The sequence below is a fragment of the Protopterus annectens genome, chromosome 4.part0, assembly GCF_019279795.1.
Source record: "Protopterus annectens isolate FY-2018-M chromosome 4.part0, PAN1.0, whole genome shotgun sequence".
NCBI classification, from domain to species: Eukaryota; Metazoa; Chordata; order Ceratodontiformes; family Protopteridae; genus Protopterus; species Protopterus annectens.
In genome coordinates this window covers 694,997,434-695,022,782 of record NC_056733.1, presented here as the reverse complement: position 1 = coordinate 695,022,782, position 25,349 = coordinate 694,997,434, and the positions used below count along the sequence as shown (strand labels likewise).

Here is a 25,349-nt window from a genome sequence, read left to right as displayed (position 1 = left end):
TGTTGGTGAAAGATGCCTTGAAGGGATCAGCGAAGTTACATAACCGCATCCAGGCATGCCTTCTCAAAGCCACGCCTGTGCCTGCAGCTCTACTCGCCCCATCAGCCGCATACGAAATGAGCCGCATGGAGGAGTTAACGATAGAATTAAGAGTCGCCAGCTGGGAGTTTATCTTGTCTTGAGCCCCCGCAGCTGATGGATCTTGCAGGGTATCTCCTAGCTCCTTGAGGAGATCCCTCTGAAGATGGGTGAAGTGGAACAAACAAATCAGCGACTGCATGGAGAAGGTCGCTGAAGAAAACATCCGCTTCCCGTATCTATCCATCGTCCTAGACTCTTTATTAGGGGGATGGACAGGTACAGAAGTGTCAGCCAACTCCTTTTTCATGGCAGCTGCTACCACCATGGCATCAACGGGGACACCCTTTGTCAGAAACTGTTTATCTTGGGGGGCCGTCATAAACTTAGTGGGCCTGCGAGGGGTTGGTTCCAGTGTGTCCGGAGCTGACCACGCCTTCCGAGCCACCACTTCCATTAATGGATCGAAAGGCGGAGACACCCAGGAGGTGGAGGGGCGAGAACCAAACGCATCCAAGTATACTGACTCGTCCTCAGAAGGGTTAAGGGCAGACCAGTTCCCCCTCTGCTTAAGGATCTCAAGGATTTCTGAGAAAGACACATCTTCAGAGGGGTATCTTGGGGACCCTTCCGAATTCTCCAAGTCAGTATCTGACTTGACCGACTCTGGGGAGTCAACATGTTTCCTCTTACATTTCCTCTTTCGAGGGGGCTCCTCTGAAATCACAGGGGAGGCCTCGGAAGAGGAAGATACACCCAGTGGGGTGACCTGGAGCGTTTGATCCCCTTGCTTGGGGTCTGGAGGAGGGGCAGAGACCAAAGCAGGCACCCTGGGGGAGGAGCTGAAGGGGCTGATCGAGGTGCAGACTCAGGAGTCAGCAGGCTCCTCATGACCACGAAGGCGCCCCTGTCCGGCACAGAAGAAGGTCCCTGCTCCGAGGAGACGGGAATCCTCTCCGGCACCGAAAGGGACGGCTCTGAGGCCGATGTAGAAGCAGAGCTTACCTGCGCCAAAGCTCCAAGAGATAGAATGGGGTTGGACAAGGGTCCGATGCCACTCGCCCCCTCGGAGCCGACGAGGGAGTCTCGGTGCCCAGATCCCTCCAAGGACGGAACCATTGAAGAAATCGGAGCCGACGAAGGAGCCGAAAGGGGAAGCATCAGCACCAACGTTCCAGGATCCGAGCCCCAACAAGCTCCGGCTCCGAACTGACAGGAGGACTCAGAGGAGGAACTACTTCAGAAAAAGGAGCAGCCACAGCCTGATGAGGAGGGCTAGTTAACATTTTAGATAGGGCCTGTGATTTGAGGAGTCTACTAACCACTCCCTCCAAGTCATGATCGGACAGCCTCGAGGACCGAGAAGAGTGGGACCTATGGCTCCGTTCAGATTGTAGCAAAGGTGATCCCGGAGCCGAGCGAATCGACTCCAGGGATGGCGATCTGGATCGCTTACGGCTCCCTGACGGCTCCGACACCAAGGTCAGAGCCGAGAGAGATTTTGATACTTCGGTCCGGCCGGAACCGAAATTGAAGCAGACGCTCCACCTGGCGACGGCTCCATACTGGGAGCCGACGGCTTGCTGGGCTTAGGGGTTTTAGCTGGCTGAGACTTTGCCGGAGACCCCTCGGGTTTTAGTAAACCCCTGAGGATTAACTTGTTCCTATGCTCCTGCAGGACTCTCGGACTAAAGGCATGACATACCAAGCAAGAGTCCTGCAGGTGTAGGGAACCCAAACAATAGACACAAGAAGTGTGACCGTCTGTCAGAGACATTTTCTGACAGCACGAGTCACACTTCTTGAACCCTGATACCTTGGTATCCTTTGACATGTTATAAATAAAAGGAATACCGATGGACAAAATTTTTGACTAGTGCAAAAAACACACACACACTAGTCCCACACCTTCACACAAAAAAATTTAGGTAACTATACTAACAAAAACTAAGAGACTTTGATCTTAGACTACAAAGGCTAAACACTACTTCCTACTGAAAAAACAATATAAAAGGGAAGGGGATAGCCTCTAACTTAAACAACCTACTTAGGGAGATGGGGGGGGGAGGGAGAGAGAAACTCTCTAAGTAAAAACGAGTTTCCTAAGGGTCAGAAAACACAGAGAAACTAAGACTAGTCTACAGTACTACTCCGATTTAACAAAAAATTTGAAAAATATACACTAACAGTTTAACTACTAAAAATACAAAAGATTAATACGACCTGAGCCAGTGAAGCGCAACCTCGTAGCTGAAGCGGCAAACGAGATCTGGGGGTCTAGTGCCAGGCATTGTGGGATATAGGGAGGCCTCGAGCCAGTAAGTAGCTCTCGAGCTTTAGAAAATGGCCGAGTCGGAGCCGAGGGTCGGCTCCGAACGCAACCAGCAAGAATGAAGGCGAGAGAGACAACTTAACATTATGTTGTTTTGGACACATGATGAGGAGGGATGCTGTGTATATCGGCAGAAGGATGGTAAGGATGGAGCTGCCAGGTAAAAGGAGAAGAGGGAGGCTTAAGATAAGGTTTATGGATGTGGAGAGGACATGCAGGTGGGTGGTGTGACATAGGCAAGATGCAGAGGATGGGAAGAAATGGAAACAGATGATCCACTGTGGCGACCCCAATGGGATCAGCCAAAAGAAGAAGATTAATTCTTCGAAAGAACTTTAAGAAATACATTTTAACCATCCAGTGCGCCTTCTAGTTGAAACTGTTAGTAGGCTGTTAGTAAGTGTCCCACATTTAGCTCAGTTTTCCCTCCTTCTGAGTAGTGTTCCACATTTTGGATAAGCCCGTGCCACGTTGAAACCACCACACATTGGTAATGTCAGTTAATATTTTACAACATATATACGATAGCAGTCACTCGATGAAACTTATTTACGCGGCAACTTACTACCATTTAATCAAGTTTAGTAAGTCATACAACAGCCATTTCCTTGTAATGCCGACGAGTATCAGCAGAACTCCATTACTCCTTTATCCAAGCCTTGTATTGTGAAGCCCACCAACTCTCAAGTGAATAGCCGTTTCCGTGGACCATAAAGCAACGAATACGTGCACTTTTATTTGTTTATTTACGTATTTTTCTGGGAAATAGATTATGCAGATAATCCGTGAATCACGCCTCCTTAAAATAAGTAGCATAAATAAATGTTCACACATTTATACTATTCCTCCGAACTCGCGAGGGCCTTGCGTTTCTATGGTAACAGATGACGCTGTTTACGGCAGTTTCTGGAAAAGGTAAAGCATTGCTCTAATATGTGAAGGGAATGTTTACAAACTTTAGGTTTTTTGCGCTCTAAAATTAATGTGATTGTGCAGTTATTTTGCCCTTGGCATTCTGATATGCTGTTTCATGACTGAAGTAAGTGGTGGTTTTAACAGCCTTACACTGAACGCAATAACTGACCTCCAAAATTGCTCTTAGTATCTGTCATTCCTAAATATATATCAGTGTAGTAAAAATACGGACTGTTAGATAGTTTTTGTATGAATGGTAGTAACGTGTACGAAAGAAAACTGTATTGCTTTCTGGCGATTTCATTTTTTTTTCTATCCAGCTTCCACTAAAGCTATAACGGACCATTTGGTTAGTAGAGAAACTCTACTAAAACATTTGTCCCAACCAGTCATTTGCAAGAGTCAGGGAGAAAGCAAAATATAATCAAGTTCAAAGGCCTTAAACTGGGGACACTTTTTCTCTCTAATCTCATTTGGAATGTTGCTATAAGAATAAGTTTTGCTTTTGTCTGTACTTTCCAAATAATACGTTTTAAGCTAATGTTTGACGGCATTTGACAGTAGAAAAAGTGGAGCCAAAAAATGAAAAGTTCCAAATGTTATGTATGTATTTCATGTGGTTAAATGAATAAGTGCATAACAAATACTGTACGATGTTCTGGCAGATTCTGAGTTTGAACTAAATTAATTTAAGCTGAGTGCATCAACCCGAAGATCAAGTGTGAAATTAAGGTTGTCACCTGTCAGGAAATCAGGATCTCTTATCAGGAAATACGGGTCTACCAGTTATGATGAAAACATGAAAATTATTTTTAATAATTCTAGAGCTGATACACTTTTTCAGTATATTTCCTAAAATGTTTAATGTTTGAATTTCCTGATTGCATTCAAATTCGATTCTCGTCTGGGATGCCTTGTGTGCAGTCTGCATGTCCTACCTGTGTCTAGGTGGGTTTTCTCCTGTTGCTCCAGCTTCCTCTTGTATTCCAAGGATATGCAGTAGGTCGATTGGACACTCTAAATGGGTCATAGGTGTGAACGTATATGTGTGTGGTATGGAACAACCACGACAGCAGGGCTGGCCACCTGGTGGTGTGAACATTGGTGCATGATGATTATCACTATTGATGTGACACCCCGATCCCATGTGCAAAAAAAGTCAAGAAAGGTTTGTTGATAGATGGATTCAAATGCAGTATGAAAGCAGTAAGTAAGCTGTGGCTTATGCTTGTGTGTGGGGGAACAAAACAGCAAACTAAGTAAAAAAAGTATTTGAAGAAGCAGACCAGGATCCACAAACGGTCTTTATTGAGCGCTTTCGTTTTCCTGTTCTTCTTCAGGTTGGTGAGTTCTTCAACTAAAACTGTCTGCTCCGAAATCTGCTTCTTAAGAGCCTCTTTTTCCTTTGCGTTCACACTGGTGAGGTGGTGAAAGGAGTCACCAACATAAAGAAGAACAGGAAAACGAAAGCGCTCAATAAAGATCGTTCGTGGATCCTGGTCTGCTTCTTCCAATACTTTTTTACTTGTGTGTGGGGGGCTGAAGTGTGTGTGTGTGTGTGTGTGTGTGTGTGTGTGACTAATATATATATATGTATATGTACATATATATATATATTATATTATATATATATATATATATATATATATTATATATTATATATATATAATATATATATATATATTATATATATATATATATATAATATATATATATATATATAAGAGCAACAAGTTGGCCATAATTTCTTCCACTTTGCATCACTGTCAAACATCAGCATTGCTCACAATAAGTGGCTATTTTTGGTGGTCTGCACAAGATGAGTGGGAAAGGTGCACAGTGAGTAGTGCTGACATCTCACAGCTCATTTCCCTCTCTGAGTTATTGGCTGATGGCTGTGACTCCATCTGTGTGGAGTCTGCATGTCTCCTGCCTGTCTCTTTGTGGGTTTTATTCAGGTGCTCGTTTTCTCCAACACTCCAAAGACATATCGTAGATGAATTTATGATTTTTCACTTTGCATAGAAAGCATGTTATATCTGTGTATGTAAAAATAATATTGGTGGATAAATACATCAGTTTTTGGTTAGTGGAAAAAAAAGGCATAAAATACATTAGAGAACATCTGGAACCTCAGAGATTCTGGGGGCTATCTTTCCTGGCTGTATAAGATGCTTAGTGGGGTCCTCAGCTGTGGAGCCACCATGTCTAAATCTGACCCCGCCACTCAGAGGTGCACACAAAGATTACTGTTATTTCTGTAAGGGTAGAGGATACTGTGGTCATTTTGTCTTTAATTTCTCACACAAACCTAAGAGCTGCACATAGAAAGTCACTATAGCACATCTGGGGCCACTGTACTGTGTTAGAATAACAAGTTGGAATGAATTACTTTGTGTTATTTATTTTTTTTACTTTACAATTGAAATCAGATATGTATACAGGTGGATATCGTCTGGGGTAGGGGAAAGAAGGCATGTTGCATATGTATAGCTGACAGCGGTAGGTTGAAATATTTTGTTATGCTCTATTTGTTTCACTTTTGTCCTAGTTTGACTTCAGAGGAGTATACAGAAAGCATCTGTCTTTTGAGGTTAGGGTTCAGGATGTATGTTTTGTAGATGTATAACAGCAGCAACTTTAAATACATGACTGTGTTATTCATTTGTCCTTTCACTTTCAATTTAACACAGCATGGGTCCAGTGAGAATTATCTTTTTTGTGTGCGGGATCGGGAAGAAGGAGTGTGATTTATGTGGCCTGATAAGCATTTTATTCCCAAGGTTATTGACAAGTACTACTCGGTTTTGTGGCAACTTCTGGGTCATTAACCTTGAACATTAAGCCATGTGCATAATCTATTTGTCCTTGAAAGGAAAAAGAGTTTCTTTCCTTAGTTATATTTTTTCAGGCCATCATTGGACCAAAGTTTGTGAAAAAAATATAGAAAATGCACCTGAGAGTATTTAGAACCCCATAGCTTCTGGGAGTTTAGTGGACCATAGACCCCATAGATGTACATAAAAGCTTACAAGTAAAACAAGTTATGATGAATCAAAAAAAGTACTCTGTATAGTATGAGGAGGGAAGGATAGGAGGAAAACAATGTTGAAATGGGTTGTATGCCATTGTTACAGTAGACAGCAGGAGTTAGAATTGCCATGGAGCACTGCCTAGGGATCCATATCATCTAAGGTTGCCCATAGCGTCACTGTATATAATGCTTTTGGCTGTGGATTGCTAAAAGGGATGCGGCTACCATGAGGCAAGAGGCATGTTTTCATTATGCGGGGGACATGGCTTATTTGTCAGGAAATGGAAGTTTGTTAAGGTGGCATCCCTATGTGAAGTAATAGTTTCTTGATCATCTGACATTTGGTGAGCAGTTACTTTACTAAACTAAAGTAAAGTTTCTTACTTGTGTAGAGCCCGAAGCACATATTCTCATCATTTGCATATTTGGCTAGGATACCAAATAAAACTCATGATTCTGTAACATAATGTTTAATATTTGTGGTTTTGTGTATTTTTGCATTAAGCACAGTACTTTTTACCATTTATTAAAAATGATGAATAGCAATATCTCCCACTAATTTACCCCAGCTTATTAGTACATCCACACCACCCCTTCTGATTACCTCAGAGCAGGTCCAACATGCTCTCTCAAAAGCCAAAAACATTTGATCTGTTGGTTCTGGCAATGTGCCAGGCTGCCTTCTTCTCAGCACCACACACTTTCTGGAAGACTTGCTATTAAGCCTCTTTACCCTCAGACTCTCCCCTGGATTCATGCCAGAAGAAAGGAGAACTGTGGTAGTCATCCCACTCTGCAAGGGGGGATCCACTACTGATGCAGGAAACTACCATCCTATAAGCCACACCAGTGCGGCTGGTAGCTGTTCTCTATTCACTTGGTACAACATCTTTATGGAGGCTAAGGTTGAACAGTGTAGTTAGAGGGTGGCTAAATTGTGCTTCATGCTATTTAAGTTGCATACAGGGATAGTACCAGGACTTATTGATGCAGTATTTTTAGCTTTCGATAGCTTTTTCAGGACTTGGTCTTGTGCGATAGCCGTAAGTGAGACAGTTTCAGGTATACGTCGAGGGACAGATGGAGGGGAGAGAGGAACAGAGTTAGGGCTGAATTTATCGGCCAGTAGGTTGGCTATATCTTCAGTCTCAGTGTAGTTAAAACCATTCACAGTCAACTCAACACATTGCTGCGTTGTACTTTTGAGATTATAAACATAGTTAAAAAAAGGCCTTGTGATTGGCTTTGGCTTGAGTAGCTATCTTAGCCCAAACTTGGCTTTGGTAGATTTTAAGCTGCTGAGTTGTTTGCTTATTTCAGTGATGAGAGCTGTAGCATTCTGGGAATTAGTCTTCTTACTTTTGGTGAAAATTCTCTTCCTTTAAAGCTTCTTGATATTATGATTCTACCACGTGGGTTTGTTTGTGGAGGTGCAATGCTTTTGTTCCTACAGGGCATAGCTACATCTGTGCAGCTGTTTACATGTTGGTATAGTGAGATGGTTTACTCGTCCGTATAATCAGTGATGTTAACTGGGTTTGGTAAGGATTTGAAGCCTACCAATGTGTCACTTCGGAGTAGATAGTTTCTGAATGTACCTTTCATACAAGGGATCTCTGCTTTCAGTTTTAAATTTCAAAGGAGATGGCTTTATGGTCAGACCTAATAAGTGACAAAGATACACAAGGGATAGTGCAAGATGCCCCAATATTAGTAAGTACAACATTCAAGATGTGGCCCCTTCAGTGGGTACTCTAATTGTTCCAGAGCATTTGTGTTAACAAAGTCCAGACATCTCTGTGTTTGTGCACTAGTGATGGTGTAAGATTTCTACTTCCACTCTATAGTCAAATAGTTTAGATCGCCTAAGAAAATGGTATTGAGTGATTCTAGTTTTTGTCGATAGACATTGTGCCTTTTATACATCATAGAGGGAGTTCTGTAGCTAACTAATATATGGTATGGGATCCTTCTGATGATTATTTGGATGTGAAAAAGCTCTTTAAATCATTCTACTTTACCAGCCTTGATGTGAGTGTCTTCTGGATGAAGATTGAGACACATCCTGTTTTTTTTCTCCCTCCTGCACAATTGCTGGTCTAAACATGTTGAAGGCATTATAGCCCTGGGCACCTTTTTATACCATAACTCAGTCACTGCACAGATATCATCATCCTTCAGGGTGAAAAGGGCTTATAGGGAGTGGATTTTCTTTTCTGTTTGTTTTCATTTTTTATATATTTAGGCTCCTAGCATTGATCAGTAACACCTACATATTTTCCTTTGCTTGTTTTGCTGTGTTGGTATGTTGATCAGATTGACATTGCCTAAAATGGCACTATGGGGTGGATGTCTTTGCTGGTAATCAAAACACTAGAGATTATAAATGCAGATCATCCCTGGTAAAGTAGCCTGGCCTGTTAATCATATCCTCCTAGGCTGACACATATTGGAACCCTTCGAATGACAGCAAATACTAAATCAATTCTTGAAGTCAATTATTTTTTACTCATATTGTGGCATCATCCTTGCTGAAGTAGAATGCTGCTTAATGCAAGATTCATATCTGCTTTGGACACATAGTCTGAGAGTTCCATCATGTCTCTCTTCATATACTCCAGGGAGGTACACTCAAGTCATCGACAGCAGCATGAACTATGACAGTGTCATACTTATACAGTCTTGAGAGATGATCACTGTGTAGCTTACAGAACCTTGAGGAATGCAGTCCTGTGTGACCTCCTGCACACTTGCAAAAGTAATAAGAGCTCTTGAGCAGGTGCTGAGTGTATTAACTTCCACCAAAACATAAATTGGGACCTTCTGGTGGGATAGATAGATATATAGAGGAGGCTCATAGGTTTATACTAGTCTAATGACCAACAGGGTCTTTACAAGCCTAGCCATGTAACCCAATCCAGTTTTGACTCCAATTTCCTTGAACACCTGTATGGTGGGGTATCTTAGTAAAGAATTACCTAAGTGTTATGGGGTGGGAGTATGTTAGTTGGGGATTAATTTCTTATTGTCAGCCTGTATCCATCGGAGACCTGGGGACCAGACCAAGGGTGAATTTGTGATTTCTCATCCAATGAGCAAGGTTTCTTTTGAATAAGGTCAGGGATAAACTCTGCTTCACATAGATGGGGAGCTTATCTCATAGCATGGGGATCCTTTGAGACACATATTGGTCTCTCCAGCATGTTCTGTTTATGTCATGGGCAAAGTTCAGGTCCTTGAATCTAGTGTCTCTGACTGTGTTTGTTTTGCGAATGTGCAAAAGATCCATCAGGGCTAGATATGAGGATACCTTATATGCTAGGCATAGATCACTTCTCAGTAACCTGTAGGAAACTGAGTACAGACGTAGGACCTTAAAGCAATGTGTGTAGGACAGGATTTTCATACCCTGGATTCTTCTAGTGAGGAACCTTTGAGGATGTTCCAACTGTTGTAATTGTCTGGTTAAGTACATGCCAAAGAGGGCATTGTACTCCATGATGAGGGTCTGATAAGGGCTGAGTGGAGTGATGCTATAACTTCCTTGGACCTGGATGACTTTTGCTTGCTTGTAGAATGTTGGTGCCATTGGGGGAATCTAGAATAGTTCCCAATTTACAGACATTTGTGAACTTGGTGAGTCAGAGGCCTTTGATATTAACCTTGACTTCTGAGAAGTAGATGCCAAACAGGAACTAGCCCAACATGGAGCCGTGGGGTTCTCCGCTAGTGACCGGTCTCCTGGTGGAGGTGGTCTCACCTATCCTGAATTCTTGGGTCCTGTCTGTGAACCAGCCAGCAATCCAGCAAGTTATGTGTGGATTTATGCCTAATTCTGAGAATTGCTAAAAGTACCTGAGTGGGGTATTGTATTGAATACCTTGGCCAGGTCAAGGTAGGTGGTATGCACAACTTTCCCTTCATCCATAGCCTTGGTGATCCTCTTGAAACAGTCTACCAGCTTGAGTAGGCAAGACCTTCCCTTAGCAAAGCTAAACTGGAATGATTCCAGTGTCTGTAGGTTGCCAGTGTTCTTATTGATCATTTCCATAATTCGTTTAATGGCTTTGCATATTAGACTTGTCAGATTGATGACTCTGTAGTTACCAGAGTGAGCTGATGATTCAGTCTTATGAAGAGGGATGACAATTGCAGCCCTCCATTCACCTGGCACGTAACCTGTTTTGAGGCTGTAGTTGAATATTGCCTCAATTGGTCCTGTTTTTTAGGCTATTTAGGAGGCAACCAGGCATATTGTCTGGGGCCCACTGAAGCAGTATTTTTGGTATTAGTGAGCTCCCCCAGGACCTGCTCCCTGTTGATAGTTGGGGGATATGCTAGAAGGGATTTCACATGGAGTAGTTGAGCTGGAGTGGGGGTGCAGTTAAAGTTAAATTTTTCTTGTCAGTAGGTTCACTGTGCCACCTTGCTCATTGATGGTTGTGCAATTTACAAACAGTTCTGTACACTGCTGAGTGTTACTTTTAAGGGTCCTGACAGCTGAAAAAGGCCTTGTGATTGTCCTTATTCTGGGAGGCTATACTGACCTAGTAATTGGCCTTGTTGAACTTTATTAGACCTCTTAGTTTCTTGAGCTCTTGTCTCTATAAGAGCTGTTGTTTATGATTTTGGTTATGGCTTTTTTCTTTTGTTATATACCCTGTTAAGGAAAGGATTCCATCAGTGGTATTTGTTTCTGGTGCTAGATCCGGACTTACTCTGGTGGGTACTGCAGTCTGAATGCAGCCATTTACATGTTTACACAGGGTTTCTGTAAATAATTCTGCATATCCCAGAGAATCAGCTAGGGTGCCTTCTGTGCGGCGTCTGCATGTCCTCCCTGTGGTCACATGGGTTTCCTCTGGGTGCTCCGGTTTCCTCCCACATTCCAAAGACATGCAGTAGATGGATTGGACACTTTAAATTGCCTGTAGGTGTTAATGTGTGTGTGGGTGAGTTTTACAGATGAACTACTGCAGCAGGGCTAGCCACCCAGTGGTGTAAACCTTGACTCGAGATGATTGTCACTGTTAAAGTGACACCCCGACCCCATGTGCAAAAATAGGAGAAAGGGGTAGAGGATAGATCAATGGATCCCAGAGAATCCTTCTTTATGGAATATGCTTCCTTTTGATTTAAAATAAAGTGGCTCCTGACCCTCTCTAAACATAACCTGGAAGGAATGGATGGGCAATGATAAATGCACCTTAGGTCTGCCTCCTCAAGCCCTTGTAGAAAGAGATCAGAACTAGGCATACATTAATAATTTTAGTGGGTACCTACAATTTGAGGTATTGTGGCTAGGCTACTAATGGTCCTCTAAATCAACAGCCTAATACTGTACTGACTTATGAACCTACTAACAGGGATGGAGTTTTTTTGGCCTGTTTGAAAGGTAGCAAAGCATACGTCCAAATGCAAAACAGACCATTTTAATGCAACTAATTAACTTTGATTTGTTCATATTCGCCCACAGATCACACACATACTTGAGCTGGAGTTAAAATGGTCACAACATTGCATTTATTCCATAGGATCATAAGCTCAAAGGAGTTACAAGGCAACCAAGCCACAAGGTCATTTCTACCTTGCCAGTAACCACCCTTACGCCTGCCTGTCTTTTCAAAGAGATCCAAGCCAGTCATATGAGGGATGAATTTGTAAATATTGTGTTATACTGCTTTATTTGGAAAGGAATTTTGTTCCAGAGAAGGGTAGGCACTGCATGACCAATCTACCCCTCTTAGTCTTATGTATTTGTTTTAAGTATTTAGGTTTCTTGCCCTAGTGTAAGTTGGGAGTGTTTGATTTGAGAGTTCTTAGACTTCTGGATCCATTTATAGCCCTTTAAGCAAGGCACAAATTGTCCTTAAGGAGTCTATATGAAAATAAGCAGAAATACAAAGCCTCCAGTCTTTCCTGGTAGTCTTTTAAGCCATTGATATTTTTAGGGTGATTGTTTACAATTGGACACACTAAAATGTGCAATAGCAAGCACCGTCCCCAGTCTTAAGTGACTTGTGCCACGGCTGCTGGGACACAAAAAGGTTATTTATTTAAAGGGCACTTTATTTAGAGCATTTTTTCCCCTGGAATGGTATACCTCTCAACTGTCCTTGGTTTTAAAACATACACCATTCTTTTTTTTTTTTTTTGCCATGTCCCTGGTAAGTTTTTTTTTTTTTTTTTTTTTTTTCTTGTTAAATCATTGAGGACTGCAGGCAGTCAGTAATTTCAGACACATAACATCTAAAGTATCCTGATTTTCCCACAATGTCCAGATCTTTGCCTCATGATTTTGTTCTGTTCCTCATATACATTTTGTGTTTTTTTTTTCTGAAAAATAATTGAGAATTGAAGTCACTAAATAATGGCAGACATTTGAGTTTCAGGCTTCACATCCTTCAGGAAAATGCATGCTCATTTCTTGCACTAAAAGGTTGAAAAGTATGATCTCAAGGTTCACAAAATGCACGTAAATTATTTATTGTATTGAAAACACAACAGTCAACACTGTTTATTCCAAACTAACACAAGTAGTTAATTACTATTGTCTTAATTAAATGTCACAAACAGGGTAGAAACTTTGTCATACTTGCAATTTCAAAAACACTATGGTCTTAAGTAATCCTAAAATTACATAATACAACATTATGTTTTAGTCAACTCTTTACCAAAATGTCATTATTGTCATGGAAAAAACTAATGCAAAAATAAAAAACTTTCTACAACATTTTTTATATAAACTAATCAGTTCACGTATACATTACATAGAAAACTTATTTTTCTAGAAAATGTATTTTTCTTTTTCAAAACGTGTGTATAATTGGCACTAACATCAACCCCTCATCCCTAGATGCAGTCAGTGACACTTGCCGTCTATATTCAGCATAATATAGTTTATCATGTCTACCACACCCTCTGATACTAACAGATACTCGCTCAAGCACTAGAAATAAAAACTTCTTGAAATATCCACAACATAAAGAATGTTTATATAAGGCATTTAACATGTTCTTATTTTCATAGAGTGAGCATATTCATACATTCCAGCCTTTAATTCTTTTTATCAGTCTTATTAACATAAAAACTTTCACATGCCATGCAGATTGCAATGTATACCACATACTCTGAATTACAAGTAAAACAAAAATATGGCTGATATTGTTGCAATAAATATTGGGCCCTTCCTGAATGCGCCTGCACAAAGCCACGCATTTATATGTACCACACTTTGTATATTCATCTTTCTTGTTGTAATTTTTATCTTACTCTCAAAAATATTCTTAATGTTAGAATTTTCTTTTTATTTATAAGCTTGGAAACTTTCCCAATATTATTAGCAATGTCCACACTATCCCCTGATATTCTCCAGTTATTTTGAATAGCATCTTTAATTGCATGCGAATTAAGATTAAATGTCAAAGCCATAGTCATGTTTTGTTTGTCCCCTTAAATGCCTCCCTTCCATGTTCCATTCATGGAATCAAACATTTCTCTTCACCAGTTTGTTAGGATGGCCCCTAGCCATAGATCATGCTGTGGATCCATATTAACTTTTTATACCAGTGTCTAATTTTGAAGTTAAACTCTTGTTTCTTACACTCATGGTCCTCATTACGTTTTGTTTAACATAAAAATAGACACATACTACAGAGATGCAATAAAACATTGCTAAATTTATTTTTATAACACATATCTCCAATTTTTGGGGTTTTCAGATTTTTGTAAACCATAACATAAAAAAAAAAAATAATAGATTGGCTTTCATTACTGTATGAAAAATAAAAAAAATACTAATGTTAACATATTTTATAATATCTTCCAACTCCTTATGAGTTTTTTTCCACACTTTAAGCATTTTGACAATAAAACTACTATAAAATTTGACTGTCTGAAATAACTCATGCCTATAATGAAAGGACTCTTCCTAAAAAGCCATTACCAAATTTCCAAAGTTCGGTGCCATGGTTGCACCCATGGCCACCCCACATTTTGTTGGAAATATTGCTCTTCAACCAGTAAAATATATTTTTAATACTAGTTCCATGCTTTCATTTAGAATTTAGATTTTTCCACAGTATAATCACTTTCTTTCAACAACACTACCATTCTTTCCCTGGGTCATGAAGAATCACAGTATAATATGATCTTTCATCTGTAATGTTCAATAGATGAATTTCTGAAATATCCACATCAGATATTTCCTTTATGAAATAAAAATAAGCTCTCAAAAATTATATTTTTTCAGTATTTCTTTTCAAGCTTGATCTATAAATATGGAAAGCGGTTCCATCTTAGTCCCTTTGTCTGCAACTATAGGTCTTGGAGGTGGTTGGTTTAAATTGTTTATCATGGGGATAATAAAAATCTCCCCAACCACCGAATCTGGAACTTGAAAACATCATACAAGTCTTTGGAAAACAGACCCTGTATAAGGCTGTTGTATGACCACAAATCAGTCTTTTCATAATTTTTAAATGCTACACATCTATTAACTTTTTCATATGATTTAATATCAGCGTCTTTTTATTGTAATCTTTTGTATTCATAATAACTGTAGCTAACAAAAATAATGCATGCTTGTCTCTGTACCTGTATTAAATTAGACACTCTTACATTTACCTGCAAATATATTCCTTAAATCATTCTTCTAACTTTTTTGAAGCACTTATTATTGGATACAGTTGTGGATTAAATACATTTAATCAACTTTTTATTCATATTTCCACCTCCCAATCCATTATTACAAAAAAAAAAAAAAAACACATTTAAATTAAAATTTCTTGCAAAAATCTTATGGCATTTCTCACATTCACTCTGTGAGTGGGAACAAAAGAAAAAAATGTTTGTAACACTGCAACTTCTACATTATATAGTTTTAATTTCCTGAGTGAATTAAAGTAATAGTTAAAAATTGTCCTTTGTCATCCTACCCATCATCCATGCAGAAAGGCTTAAACTTCAATACACAACTGGCACACTTAATTGACAGTCCTAGCAGAGCGCCAGTCAAGTTGGCAGCAGCCACACCTGCATGAACTGCAATAGTGTGTCTTAATGTAAACTGTTGTCCTTTTCAGTTACAAACCTCTGTGGTGTCTTCACATGCTTGATATGTTTAGTAGGGTATATCCTAAAGGAGGCATTGTACTCAACGAAGGTTCCACATTAAGCTTATTAGAATACATTAAACTTATTAGAATAAATTGGCAATCAAAAATAACTGCCAATTCAATGTCAGTTAATGCCAAATAGGGCATATTACAACCAATAATAAATAAGTAGATATGTGCAGAGGGTTATCCTTGGAAGGGAAAAATCAATTCAATGCAACAGCTATCTCATTAATATAAAGCAGCAGTCCTGATAAATCATGCAATTTAACTCAGCTGGCAGAAATCATAACACAAATCACTGAAGGGGTCATCAGAAACCACAATCAGCAGGTTCCCAAATCTTGATTGTACAGTCTTCTTGTTCCACCATAGTGTGAAAGGGTTTGGTCCCTGCCCAAGATCCCAAGCCTATATGGGTTGGCCACCAACACCCTGATTTAATGGTACCAAACTGTCCCCTATGTCCCTTCCCATCCCATCAGGCTCCCCTATACAATTTAACCTTCCAAGACTGCTCTTCCACCACAGTAGGGTGGCCTGTCAGCATCCCTCCCTCAAGCACATCTGGTCGGATTTCCGAAAACTGTCCTATAAATGCTGGCATGCCTTCCTCACATAAATGCACCCCATTATCCCTGTACAGTTCAGATATTTTCATACTGATGTGCTCTCTGTGCAGTTCATATATTTTCATACTGATGTCTGCATGCTGAAATTCTGGCCTTCAATATCACCTTCTCAGGTTTCTGACTATTTGTATTGCTTTTTCATCATTAGCTGCCCTCCAGATTTTCTTTTGTATGAAGCTTAACTTTAGGCCAACTCTGTAGGATTTCTAAGAATTCCTTTAAGTTATTTTGTAACGATGGCAGTGAGCAATTAGCAATTTGTTCATTCTGTGTGGATTATTAAGTTGTCTAGATCTGGCAGTGTTCCAGTATCCCCCTCCACAGCATCTTGTAGCTGTTTCCATTGTAGCCCAGTCAAAAAATACATTATCGACTCCTTTATAGGTTTTTAATCTCAGAACACGGAAAGCTCACCACCCATATGATAAATGAATGAATGTCTAAATGTCCCTGTTTGGTAGCTATCGATGAAATATTGGATAGCACACAAAAGAATGAACATATCTTTATATACTTTAGAGCTCTGTCTGCCTAACTGCATTATTTCCTTCCCTGGTGATTGTTTTACATGTGCTTATGAAGCTGCCTCTATCTTAAAGGAATGAGATGCAGTTCTCTTGCTGCCTAGACCTAAGCTGTCCATATCTTTATTCAGGACAACCCTAGACTGATAAGCAAACAAGATATAGCCATCCACTTGACTCAAGAATGGCACAGCGTGACTCTTCCTCATGCAAGAGGCTTCCAGTCCACCCAGTTATTTCCCATTACGTACTCCACGGGGCCTGTAACAATTGCCAGGTTTCTTTTCCTTGCTGATGTGTCTCGCTCCTCTTAAGAAGTCCTTCCTGACCTCATTGACTTCCAACACCTAAGGTGTATATGTTTACTCCATTATACTATCTCTGACATCCAGTATCTCACATACAAGGCCAGCAGGTATGATGTTCTTAAGAAACAAACTTAATAGTTAGAGCTACATACCCTGACCAGGACTTGCCACGGTTGTTTAAAATTGTAGGATCCGTGGGTAGTCAGTCATCCTCTTGTCTGAACTCTAGCTTGTCCCTGCAGCATCTTCCTCAAAGTGAATGTCTGTGTCATATCCTGCCATCCCTGGCCTTCTGATACAAGCTGATTGCCATTATATGGGCTCCTGCTGAATCCCATATAGCTCCTTCTTTTTTCATAGTAAGGACATATATATATATATATATATATATATATATATATATATATATATATATATATTAAATATTTTGAACCATAGACATGGATCCTTACAAGTCCAATAAATTACTCTTTTCAGAATACTATATATACCCAAACTATGTGGGCTACACACCCCTAACTATATATACTAACTCCAGGATCACACTACAATGGGGAAAAGGGCATATACCTTTTACCTATCTTATACACACTGCCACTACTATGTTGAAATTTAGCATTGTAAGGTGTCAGTGTTATGAGTTTCAGTCAAGTGAGTTTTCAGCATTATGAACTTTAGGTTAAATGGTCTCAGTCAAATAAATTTCAGTCAAATGAAATTTTGATCATATGAAGCAGACCCATATATATATATATATATATATATATATATATATATATATATATGTGTGTGTGTGTGTATACATACATACTAATAACTGCTTTACCAATACTGGCCAGTGTACTGCCTATTTTTGCTCACCCTTGTTCTAATATATCTAACAGTACTCTTTCTGTACAGCAACTTCATTCTCATAGTCAAAGCTGCGTATACAGTTGCCCAGATGAATTTGCCAACAGTGCCCACAATTGTTCCAGGGTCTTGCGTGCGTGGTCTTCTGTCTGCATTTTGCACCAGTCTCATGACCTTGTCCTACTGAAAATGAAAAAAATATATTAGCAATATCATTGTCTATGCCTTCAGTGTGTTATCTGAAACTGATGTTTACAGACTAAAAACAAATACCCTCATTAAGTGTCCAACATTGTCAGCTTCCCCTAAATGATTGTTCAGTAAGCTAACTACCCCTGTGTTGTCCATCATAAACAGGATAGGTCTGTTTAGATACTTACTAGGCTATTGGCATGCAGAACTGGTTCCGGCTATGGTGGACAGATTTTCTTAAACTGCTGCCTTTTGTCTCACTCCGGACTACCTGTGGCATTTCTTTAAGCTCATTATTATTTTCCTGAAACATGTATGGCATATCAGTGCAAACCAACAGACTGTTAGTACTATCCCTTCATTTATGAGTCCACTCCAGACTACCCCCATCTTCCCATCATGATTGTTTTTCTGTGTGCCATAATTCAACCAGATTCCTATCCTTTTCTCCCCCTGATCTGCCTTTCTGAGTGCTTTCTCTAGCCTTCTTTATGTACCCTTCCTGTGTAAATATATATTAGCTACATATTTAAATGACTTGGCACTAATTGCTACATACTTGTTCACCACATAAAGCACGTGACTACTATATAACTGAGCAACACCACTGAATGACGAATTCCTGGCCCTCAGTGTCCTATTTGGGTACACGACATCATTATTCTTTTTGAAAAACTTGGCTAGGTTTGGAAAGACCCCGGGTCATTAGCCTAGTAACAGTCTATGAATAATCACATAAAAATCACATTTAGATTGCTTTTACTAGTATCAGTACTACCTAGCTCAACAGCATGATTAATAAGTGAATAAATTAAAAGAAAAAATAAATAGATAGCTACTAGGCAAATGTTAATCTGTAGTGGAACTGCTTGTAATATTTAACAGTATCTCCAAGACTATACAGTGTTGGGGAACACTGAGATAAAGCAGAAACATTTGTGAGTAACCACTATTTCATATTCATCAGCCTCAGAGCATAGACAGGTAGATAAAAACTCTTCATAATATAACATCATATGCGCACACGTACACACACACACACACACACACACACACACACACACATACACACACACATACACACGGCTTATGTAACCCCATAATTATACCCGTCATAGAAATGCAGTTGCAGTAAAAGCTCTCAACCTTCAACCTCCCAAATATGAGTATGGAATGAAAGACAGAGTGAAAAACTTCAGCTAGGAACTATGCAGCACACAATACAACTGCAGTTTTGTTATTTTACAGTATCTTTTAAAATGCATAAAAGAAAACAATAAAGTGGTTCTTGTACTGTGACCCTAAGACAACAAATCCATTTTTGAGCAAAATACCCTTGTAACTCTAACATAGTAATAGGAAGCATCATTTTTAGCTGAAACTGAAAGTTACTCATTCACCTTGTGTTATATTACAGTGTGCTTAGATATTTTGTACAGTTATTTTTGCCAACCTATACCACCAAGACCATTCAATGCATTCTTGGTCAGTGTAAGGAATACTAAAGTCTCTTCAGCAGTATTATATGGATTCAAACTTTTATCTGCCTTAACATTTTTTGTTTTGTTTATATACCAGCCATTTTGCCTGTAACTTCCAAATTACGTTCCCGAAGTAGGCATAAGTTCATGTTGCTTGGTACCAAAGTTTTCTATTCTCATTGAACCCCCAAGCCTCCATACCACTGCTTGCATATCTTCTGCGGCTACCATCTGCAAACAAATGACCAGACAGCCCTCAAATATATATGCTTTGTCATTGTGTAGCCCAGCACCACCACAGTCACAAAAATATATATTCATACAACTGTAGCAGTTGCTAATGCCTGCCTAATTCTTGCCTCCCACCCCATAAAACTAGAAGTGGAACACACATCCGTGCATGACTAAGCTAACTCATCAAACAAAAAGCCTGCTTCTCAAAATCCAAACGTGTTCATAACACTCAGTTGGATAAAACACAAGCTTGCCACCAGCAGCCCATTAGCCTACTTGGCAAGCTATAAGACTACTTACCATGTGTGAAAATACTTTTGTTTCAGCAATGCAAGAGCTCACTCAGCCAGCAGTCTTGTTCAAGACCCCACTTCATTCTTTGTTTCTCCTTTCCGCTTTTGCTTCTCCTTTCTTTGCTGCCCTCATTGTCCTGCTTACATTGCAGTAGATCTTACTCTATCTTTTGTCATTTAATCAATATCTTTGCTCCCATTTACCTGTTCCAGTTTCCTTATCTCCCTAGCTGCCTTGCCTGTCTTTTAAATTACTCTAGCCACTTCCTTCCAACCGACCCCTTCACATATTATTTTCCCTAGGTATGTCTGCTGGGCCAATTAATTCCTTGACCCACTTCCATTAATTATCTATTGAATATATTTAAGAATTTTAGGCTACATGGAAACACACATACACAAAATGAATTGGTTTAGACGATACTGAGCAGGTAATGAAAATAAAAATGCACAAACACCACACAAGATGCTGGAAAAGTTTCCAGTCATACCAGTTAGGATACAGGGGCTGAAAGGGGCTGAAAAACATAGCTTTATTTAGGAAAAAAGTGTAAAATATAGCAAACATTAAGAAAACTGTGCCATGGTATGGCATGTAGTACTATGACAGTCATTTTGTTTACTGTGCTGTATGCAATCATTCAGTAATGCTAGTAATTTAATTTACATACTAATTGTATTTACTATGTATTTCATTGGAATCTAATAGCAGTTTACATTTTCCGTAAAATATATTTACCATAATAGTATTTGGAAGGGACAGTGACCACTTAATACTTGCTAAGAACTAGACCGAGATTAATAGTTGGGGTCAAATGCAGTTTGATTTAGTGCTGACCAAAGCTCCATTTAGACTGGAATGCAGCTGATACATATGCATGTACCATATTCAAAAAGCATAAATGCACATGGTCCATTATTCTTTACATTTACCACAACTATTAGATAACATAACCATGAAATACTAAAAGTACTGCACTGAACTGCTTAAGATAAGAAGATCTAATGCACAAATGTCTGCATTCATTTTCCTGATCCAGCTCTTGTTCATGCCAGCAGTAATGTGTTAGAACCAGATATGTAGTATAACAGGTGCTGAAAGACTCTTGGTGATTGAATTGCTGACACTAAAGTGTAGCATTAAGCTGCACTCATGAGTGTGTTGTCTTTTTGATGTAATGCTAAACCGAGGCCCTATCTGCCTGAGTTGGTGGTAGCTCAGGTGGATGTAAAAGTTCTCTTAGCATCTATTGAAAAGAGTAGGAAAAGTTCCCTAATGTCCTGGCCTAATTTCCTTTAGTAATGTTAATACCAGCTCAGGTCACCCCTAAAAAGAGGTCACTAATCTCATGGGACTAACCCAGTCAAGAAAGAATAAAAAAAGCAAATTTATTTTTACTATGGAAAACAGCAAGTACAGCCAGAAGACAGACCTATTATTTTGCTGTTATTAAGAGAATGCTTATACTAAAAATGGGTTTTGCTGATTTGGCTTCTTATTTGGTAATGGTCACATTCCACACCTCCCTGGTTGCCACTATTCTGACAACAAAACCTGAATGAAATCTAAATATCCAATTAAAACAGTATATAACAACATGTACTATAGAAACTTTACAACTGATTTTTTTTCTCTAACTGTAAAACAGTTATGCATTGAGAGTAAAATGTAACTAAAATTTCTCATTTCACTTCTTTATGATGGTCTCCCATCACCAGCACCACCACTACCACAGCATCAACTAAAACTATAGGGGATGGGCACATTTTTTGCACACTGCCTTTCTGCTTTTCTACCTTATTCATTGCATGAAGGATAAAAACTGGGCACGAGAGCTCCAAAACCTTCAAACTATTCATATAGCCTGGGCATTAGTTCTGATCCTCACCCGATATTCATTATGCAGTGACAGAAGTGCAGGAAGTATACACATGCATCCAGGTGCGCAGTTTGCCCAGCCTCTACCAGCAGCTGCTAGTTACTGTAAAAGCATATATCCAGCCTCACCCCCATTTGAAGGAGGAGGAGAGTTGGCTGCTCATATTCCTTTCCACTTTGTGACCATCTGGCACCCATGCCATTAATCAAACGTGAGTTGCAGGAGTCACAGATGGAGAGTCCCCCTGTACTTTAGCAAGCCACTATAATTTGCCTGTATAATTTTCATAAGGGCCTGTATACAGCAAGCATTTTTATGTGACATATATGTCTCTTAATATACTGTTTTACAAGCAGACAAACGGGAGTACTATGACATTGTGATGCACCCTTCTTCCTAGTTATACTGTAATGATGTACTGCAGACTCTTACCAGTTCATAAAGTGACTGCCCCATTTATACTTTTGATTCACCTTGGTCTTATTTACTGTTTATCATCATCTCTATGCATTTGTATTTGGAGACTTAAAGGAAAATGGGATCTGTTAGCATTTACTAACTACAGTTTTGTATAATTCACTACAGAAATCATGTTATGAAACTACCCACAGAAAAACTTAACTAGAATCAAGCAGGTAAACTGATGGAACAGAAACATTGCTTCATTACTTTATTTTGCCAGTTAAAGTGAAGTGTTTAAGAGCACCACTCTACATACATACATAAATACACACAAATAAATATATATATATATCTTCAGCAGTTAGCATTGCTGCCTCAAAACTGTTAATTCTGTGATTCAGAATTTGCATGACCTCCCTTTGCCCAAATGAGTTTTTACTGTATCAACTACTTTCCTCCCTATTTCCAAAATAGGCTGATAGGTGAACAGATGATTTTCTAAGTTGCAAGTAGATATGCATCTAATGGCTCGACCTCCTATCCAGGACTGGATCTCTGCCTTGTGCCCATTTCTTGCAAGGATATGATCTAGCTGGCCCACGACCCTGAATAGGATAAGGTAGATACTGGAGAATCAATAAATATATATGCTAAGCTAATCTATCTATGCAAGAAGTGTGAACACTTTTGCCTACTATTCATGTGTAAGCTGTTATTTCTGCACCGCTTCTTTCTGTTTTCATCACTGACCTTTGAGATACTTTTTACATCACAGGCTGTCAGAAAACCTTATGTAGTAAATTCATGTTTTACCGATCATTCAGTTAGGAGCCAATAAATAAACAAATAAAGCTTAAAAATCACATGCTGTGTCATACTTGGAGTATGCCTAGCTACACTATTAAGTATATTACATCAAGCAGGATGTACATGGGGAAAAAAAAGAAACATTAATGAAACTGCACAGCCAGGATAACTTTTCATAGTATAGTAACTTGTAATATAAATTAACATAATTTCAGCATTAGTGCTTATAAAATAGCACAATAAGAAATGAAACATTAGCAAGTAAGGCAGTCATTCTGCAGTTTTCCTTGGAAGTCTAGTCTTCACAATTGTAGCACAGATTCATAGATAGCTACTATGCTAACTGCCCTGGCAGGTCATTTTAAGCCTAGTCAGTTTCACTTTTGGTGCTTGAATTAACTTATCCCATCTGGTGTTTGATTGAAGCATCCTATGTTAATAATTAATTCATACCGTAGATACTTTAAGGGGACCCCGTGCATGTAATAAAGCATTTAGGAGTTGCTTCAGTCTGTAGTACACAGGGAAGTCCTGTGGTAATATTTCTGTAAATGCTCTTATGTAAAACATGAAACCATCACTGATTTTAAATGCTTAATAACAACTTGTACTTTTCATATGTATCATTTACTTTGTGTTGCTAAACTCAAAGTACAGATGTGTGTGCATACAGGTACACACACATATGCACATTGACAAGTCTGAGGAGACCAAAACCATTACTTAGCTAAGCTAGCTGAGGTCATTCATTGACCGTGAGAGGCACGTAGTCCTAAAACATTGGGAGAAAACTGCATTTTCTACTATTTCCAGATACAGAGAAAAAAACTGCTAGCAATTTAATTAATATCACTCCCTGAGCACAGGGGCCAGTATTTATGTACCTTATTCTGATGTACCATATACACTCCATCCCACATGGCTAATTTGTAAATTGTTTTATTATGGTAGCTGGAATGCCATAAAGTGAAGAATGAGTATGTAAGCCAATATCAAAACAGAGGTAGCATCTGAAGACACATGCTTTTCATATCATTTCTATGTGTTCTTTTTGTGTCGACCACTGACCTGACTATTGCATGTATTCCTCCACATCTAATTCACCTTCTAATTAATAAAAAAACAACAGTAAATGATTACTCAAGAACTGATTTAAAAACAGCACTTTTGTCTTTATGCAGTAAAAGATTTCATCAGACTGAGCAGTGTCTTAAATCACTCATTTAAATATAAGAAAATGCAAGTCACACGCCAACTTCATAGGTTCATAGGTTGGTACTAGGCTATCAGCCCTAGGGCCTATACAAGCCTAGCCATAACAATTCCCTGGCTATTTCTTCCCACATTATTACTTTCCTGGACCCCTGTCTAGCAGGGCGACTGACGTGATCCCTGGGGTGAATTTCCTTTCTCCCATCCAATCGTCAAGATTCCTCTTGAAGAGGTCCAAAGAGGCACTCTGCTTGACATGTATGGGCAATCTATTCCAGAGTCTGGGGAGTCTCTGGGTCAGGAACCTATCCCTCCAACATGTTTTGTTTATTGTGATGACAAGGTTTAGATCCCTGGAGCGTGTAGCTCTGAGGGATTGGGATTTCTTTAAGTGTAGCATGTCCAACAGCTCTGGGTTTGACATGGCCTTGTATGTTAAGCAGAGACTGCCTCTGAGTAGACGATATGCGACAGAGTATAGCTGGAGTTTTTTAAGGCGGTCAGCGTAGGGCATCTGCTTTAGGCCTGTGATTCTTTTAGTGAGGTATTTCTGAGGCCTTTCCAGTTGTTGCAGATGTCTTGAGAGGTACATACCAAATGGGGCGTTGTATTCTATAATGGGTCTAATGAGGGATGAGTACAGTGGGACAATGACCTCCTTTTTTCTGGATGAAAAGCCCTTCGTGATGAGGTGTGCCACATAGAAGGATTTCCTGACTGTTGTGGCGATGTGGTTATCGAAGGTGAGACCACTGTCCACCTGTGTCCCCAAGTCTCTTATCACACTTTCTGTGTTTAGTGTACTGCCACCTATATGGTAATTCATGGATACATGTTTTTCCCAAAGGGGATAACAATACATTTCTTGGCATTGAGCTTGAGCCCATGGCTCTGGCACCAAGCATCTGTTTCTGTAAGGCCCTTTTGTAGAGTATCCACATCATTTGGGATTCAATAATGGCTCCCAGTTTGCAGTCATCTGCAAACTTTGTTAGCCAGAGTCCCTTAGTGTTGACCTGTACTTCAGAGAAGTAGATGCCAAACAAGAGCGGCCCCA

At 39.5% G+C, this 25,349-nt stretch overlaps 1 protein-coding gene across 2 annotated transcripts in view; it reads left to right on the top strand.

Annotated features, from left to right (window-relative positions):
• The first annotated feature begins 3,226 nt into the window (after positions 1–3,226).
• The window catches only part of MORN3 (MORN repeat containing 3), an 814,260-nt gene continuing 792,137 nt past the window's right edge, over positions 3,227–25,349 (top strand). The window contains exon 1 of one of the 2 annotated variants that reach the window (XM_044068660.1): positions 3,227–3,325. In XM_044068660.1, the coding sequence (XP_043924595.1) occupies positions 3,285–3,325 (41 nt within the window). In that variant the 5' untranslated portion in view covers positions 3,227–3,284. The other variant, XM_044068661.1, reaches the window with a different exon arrangement.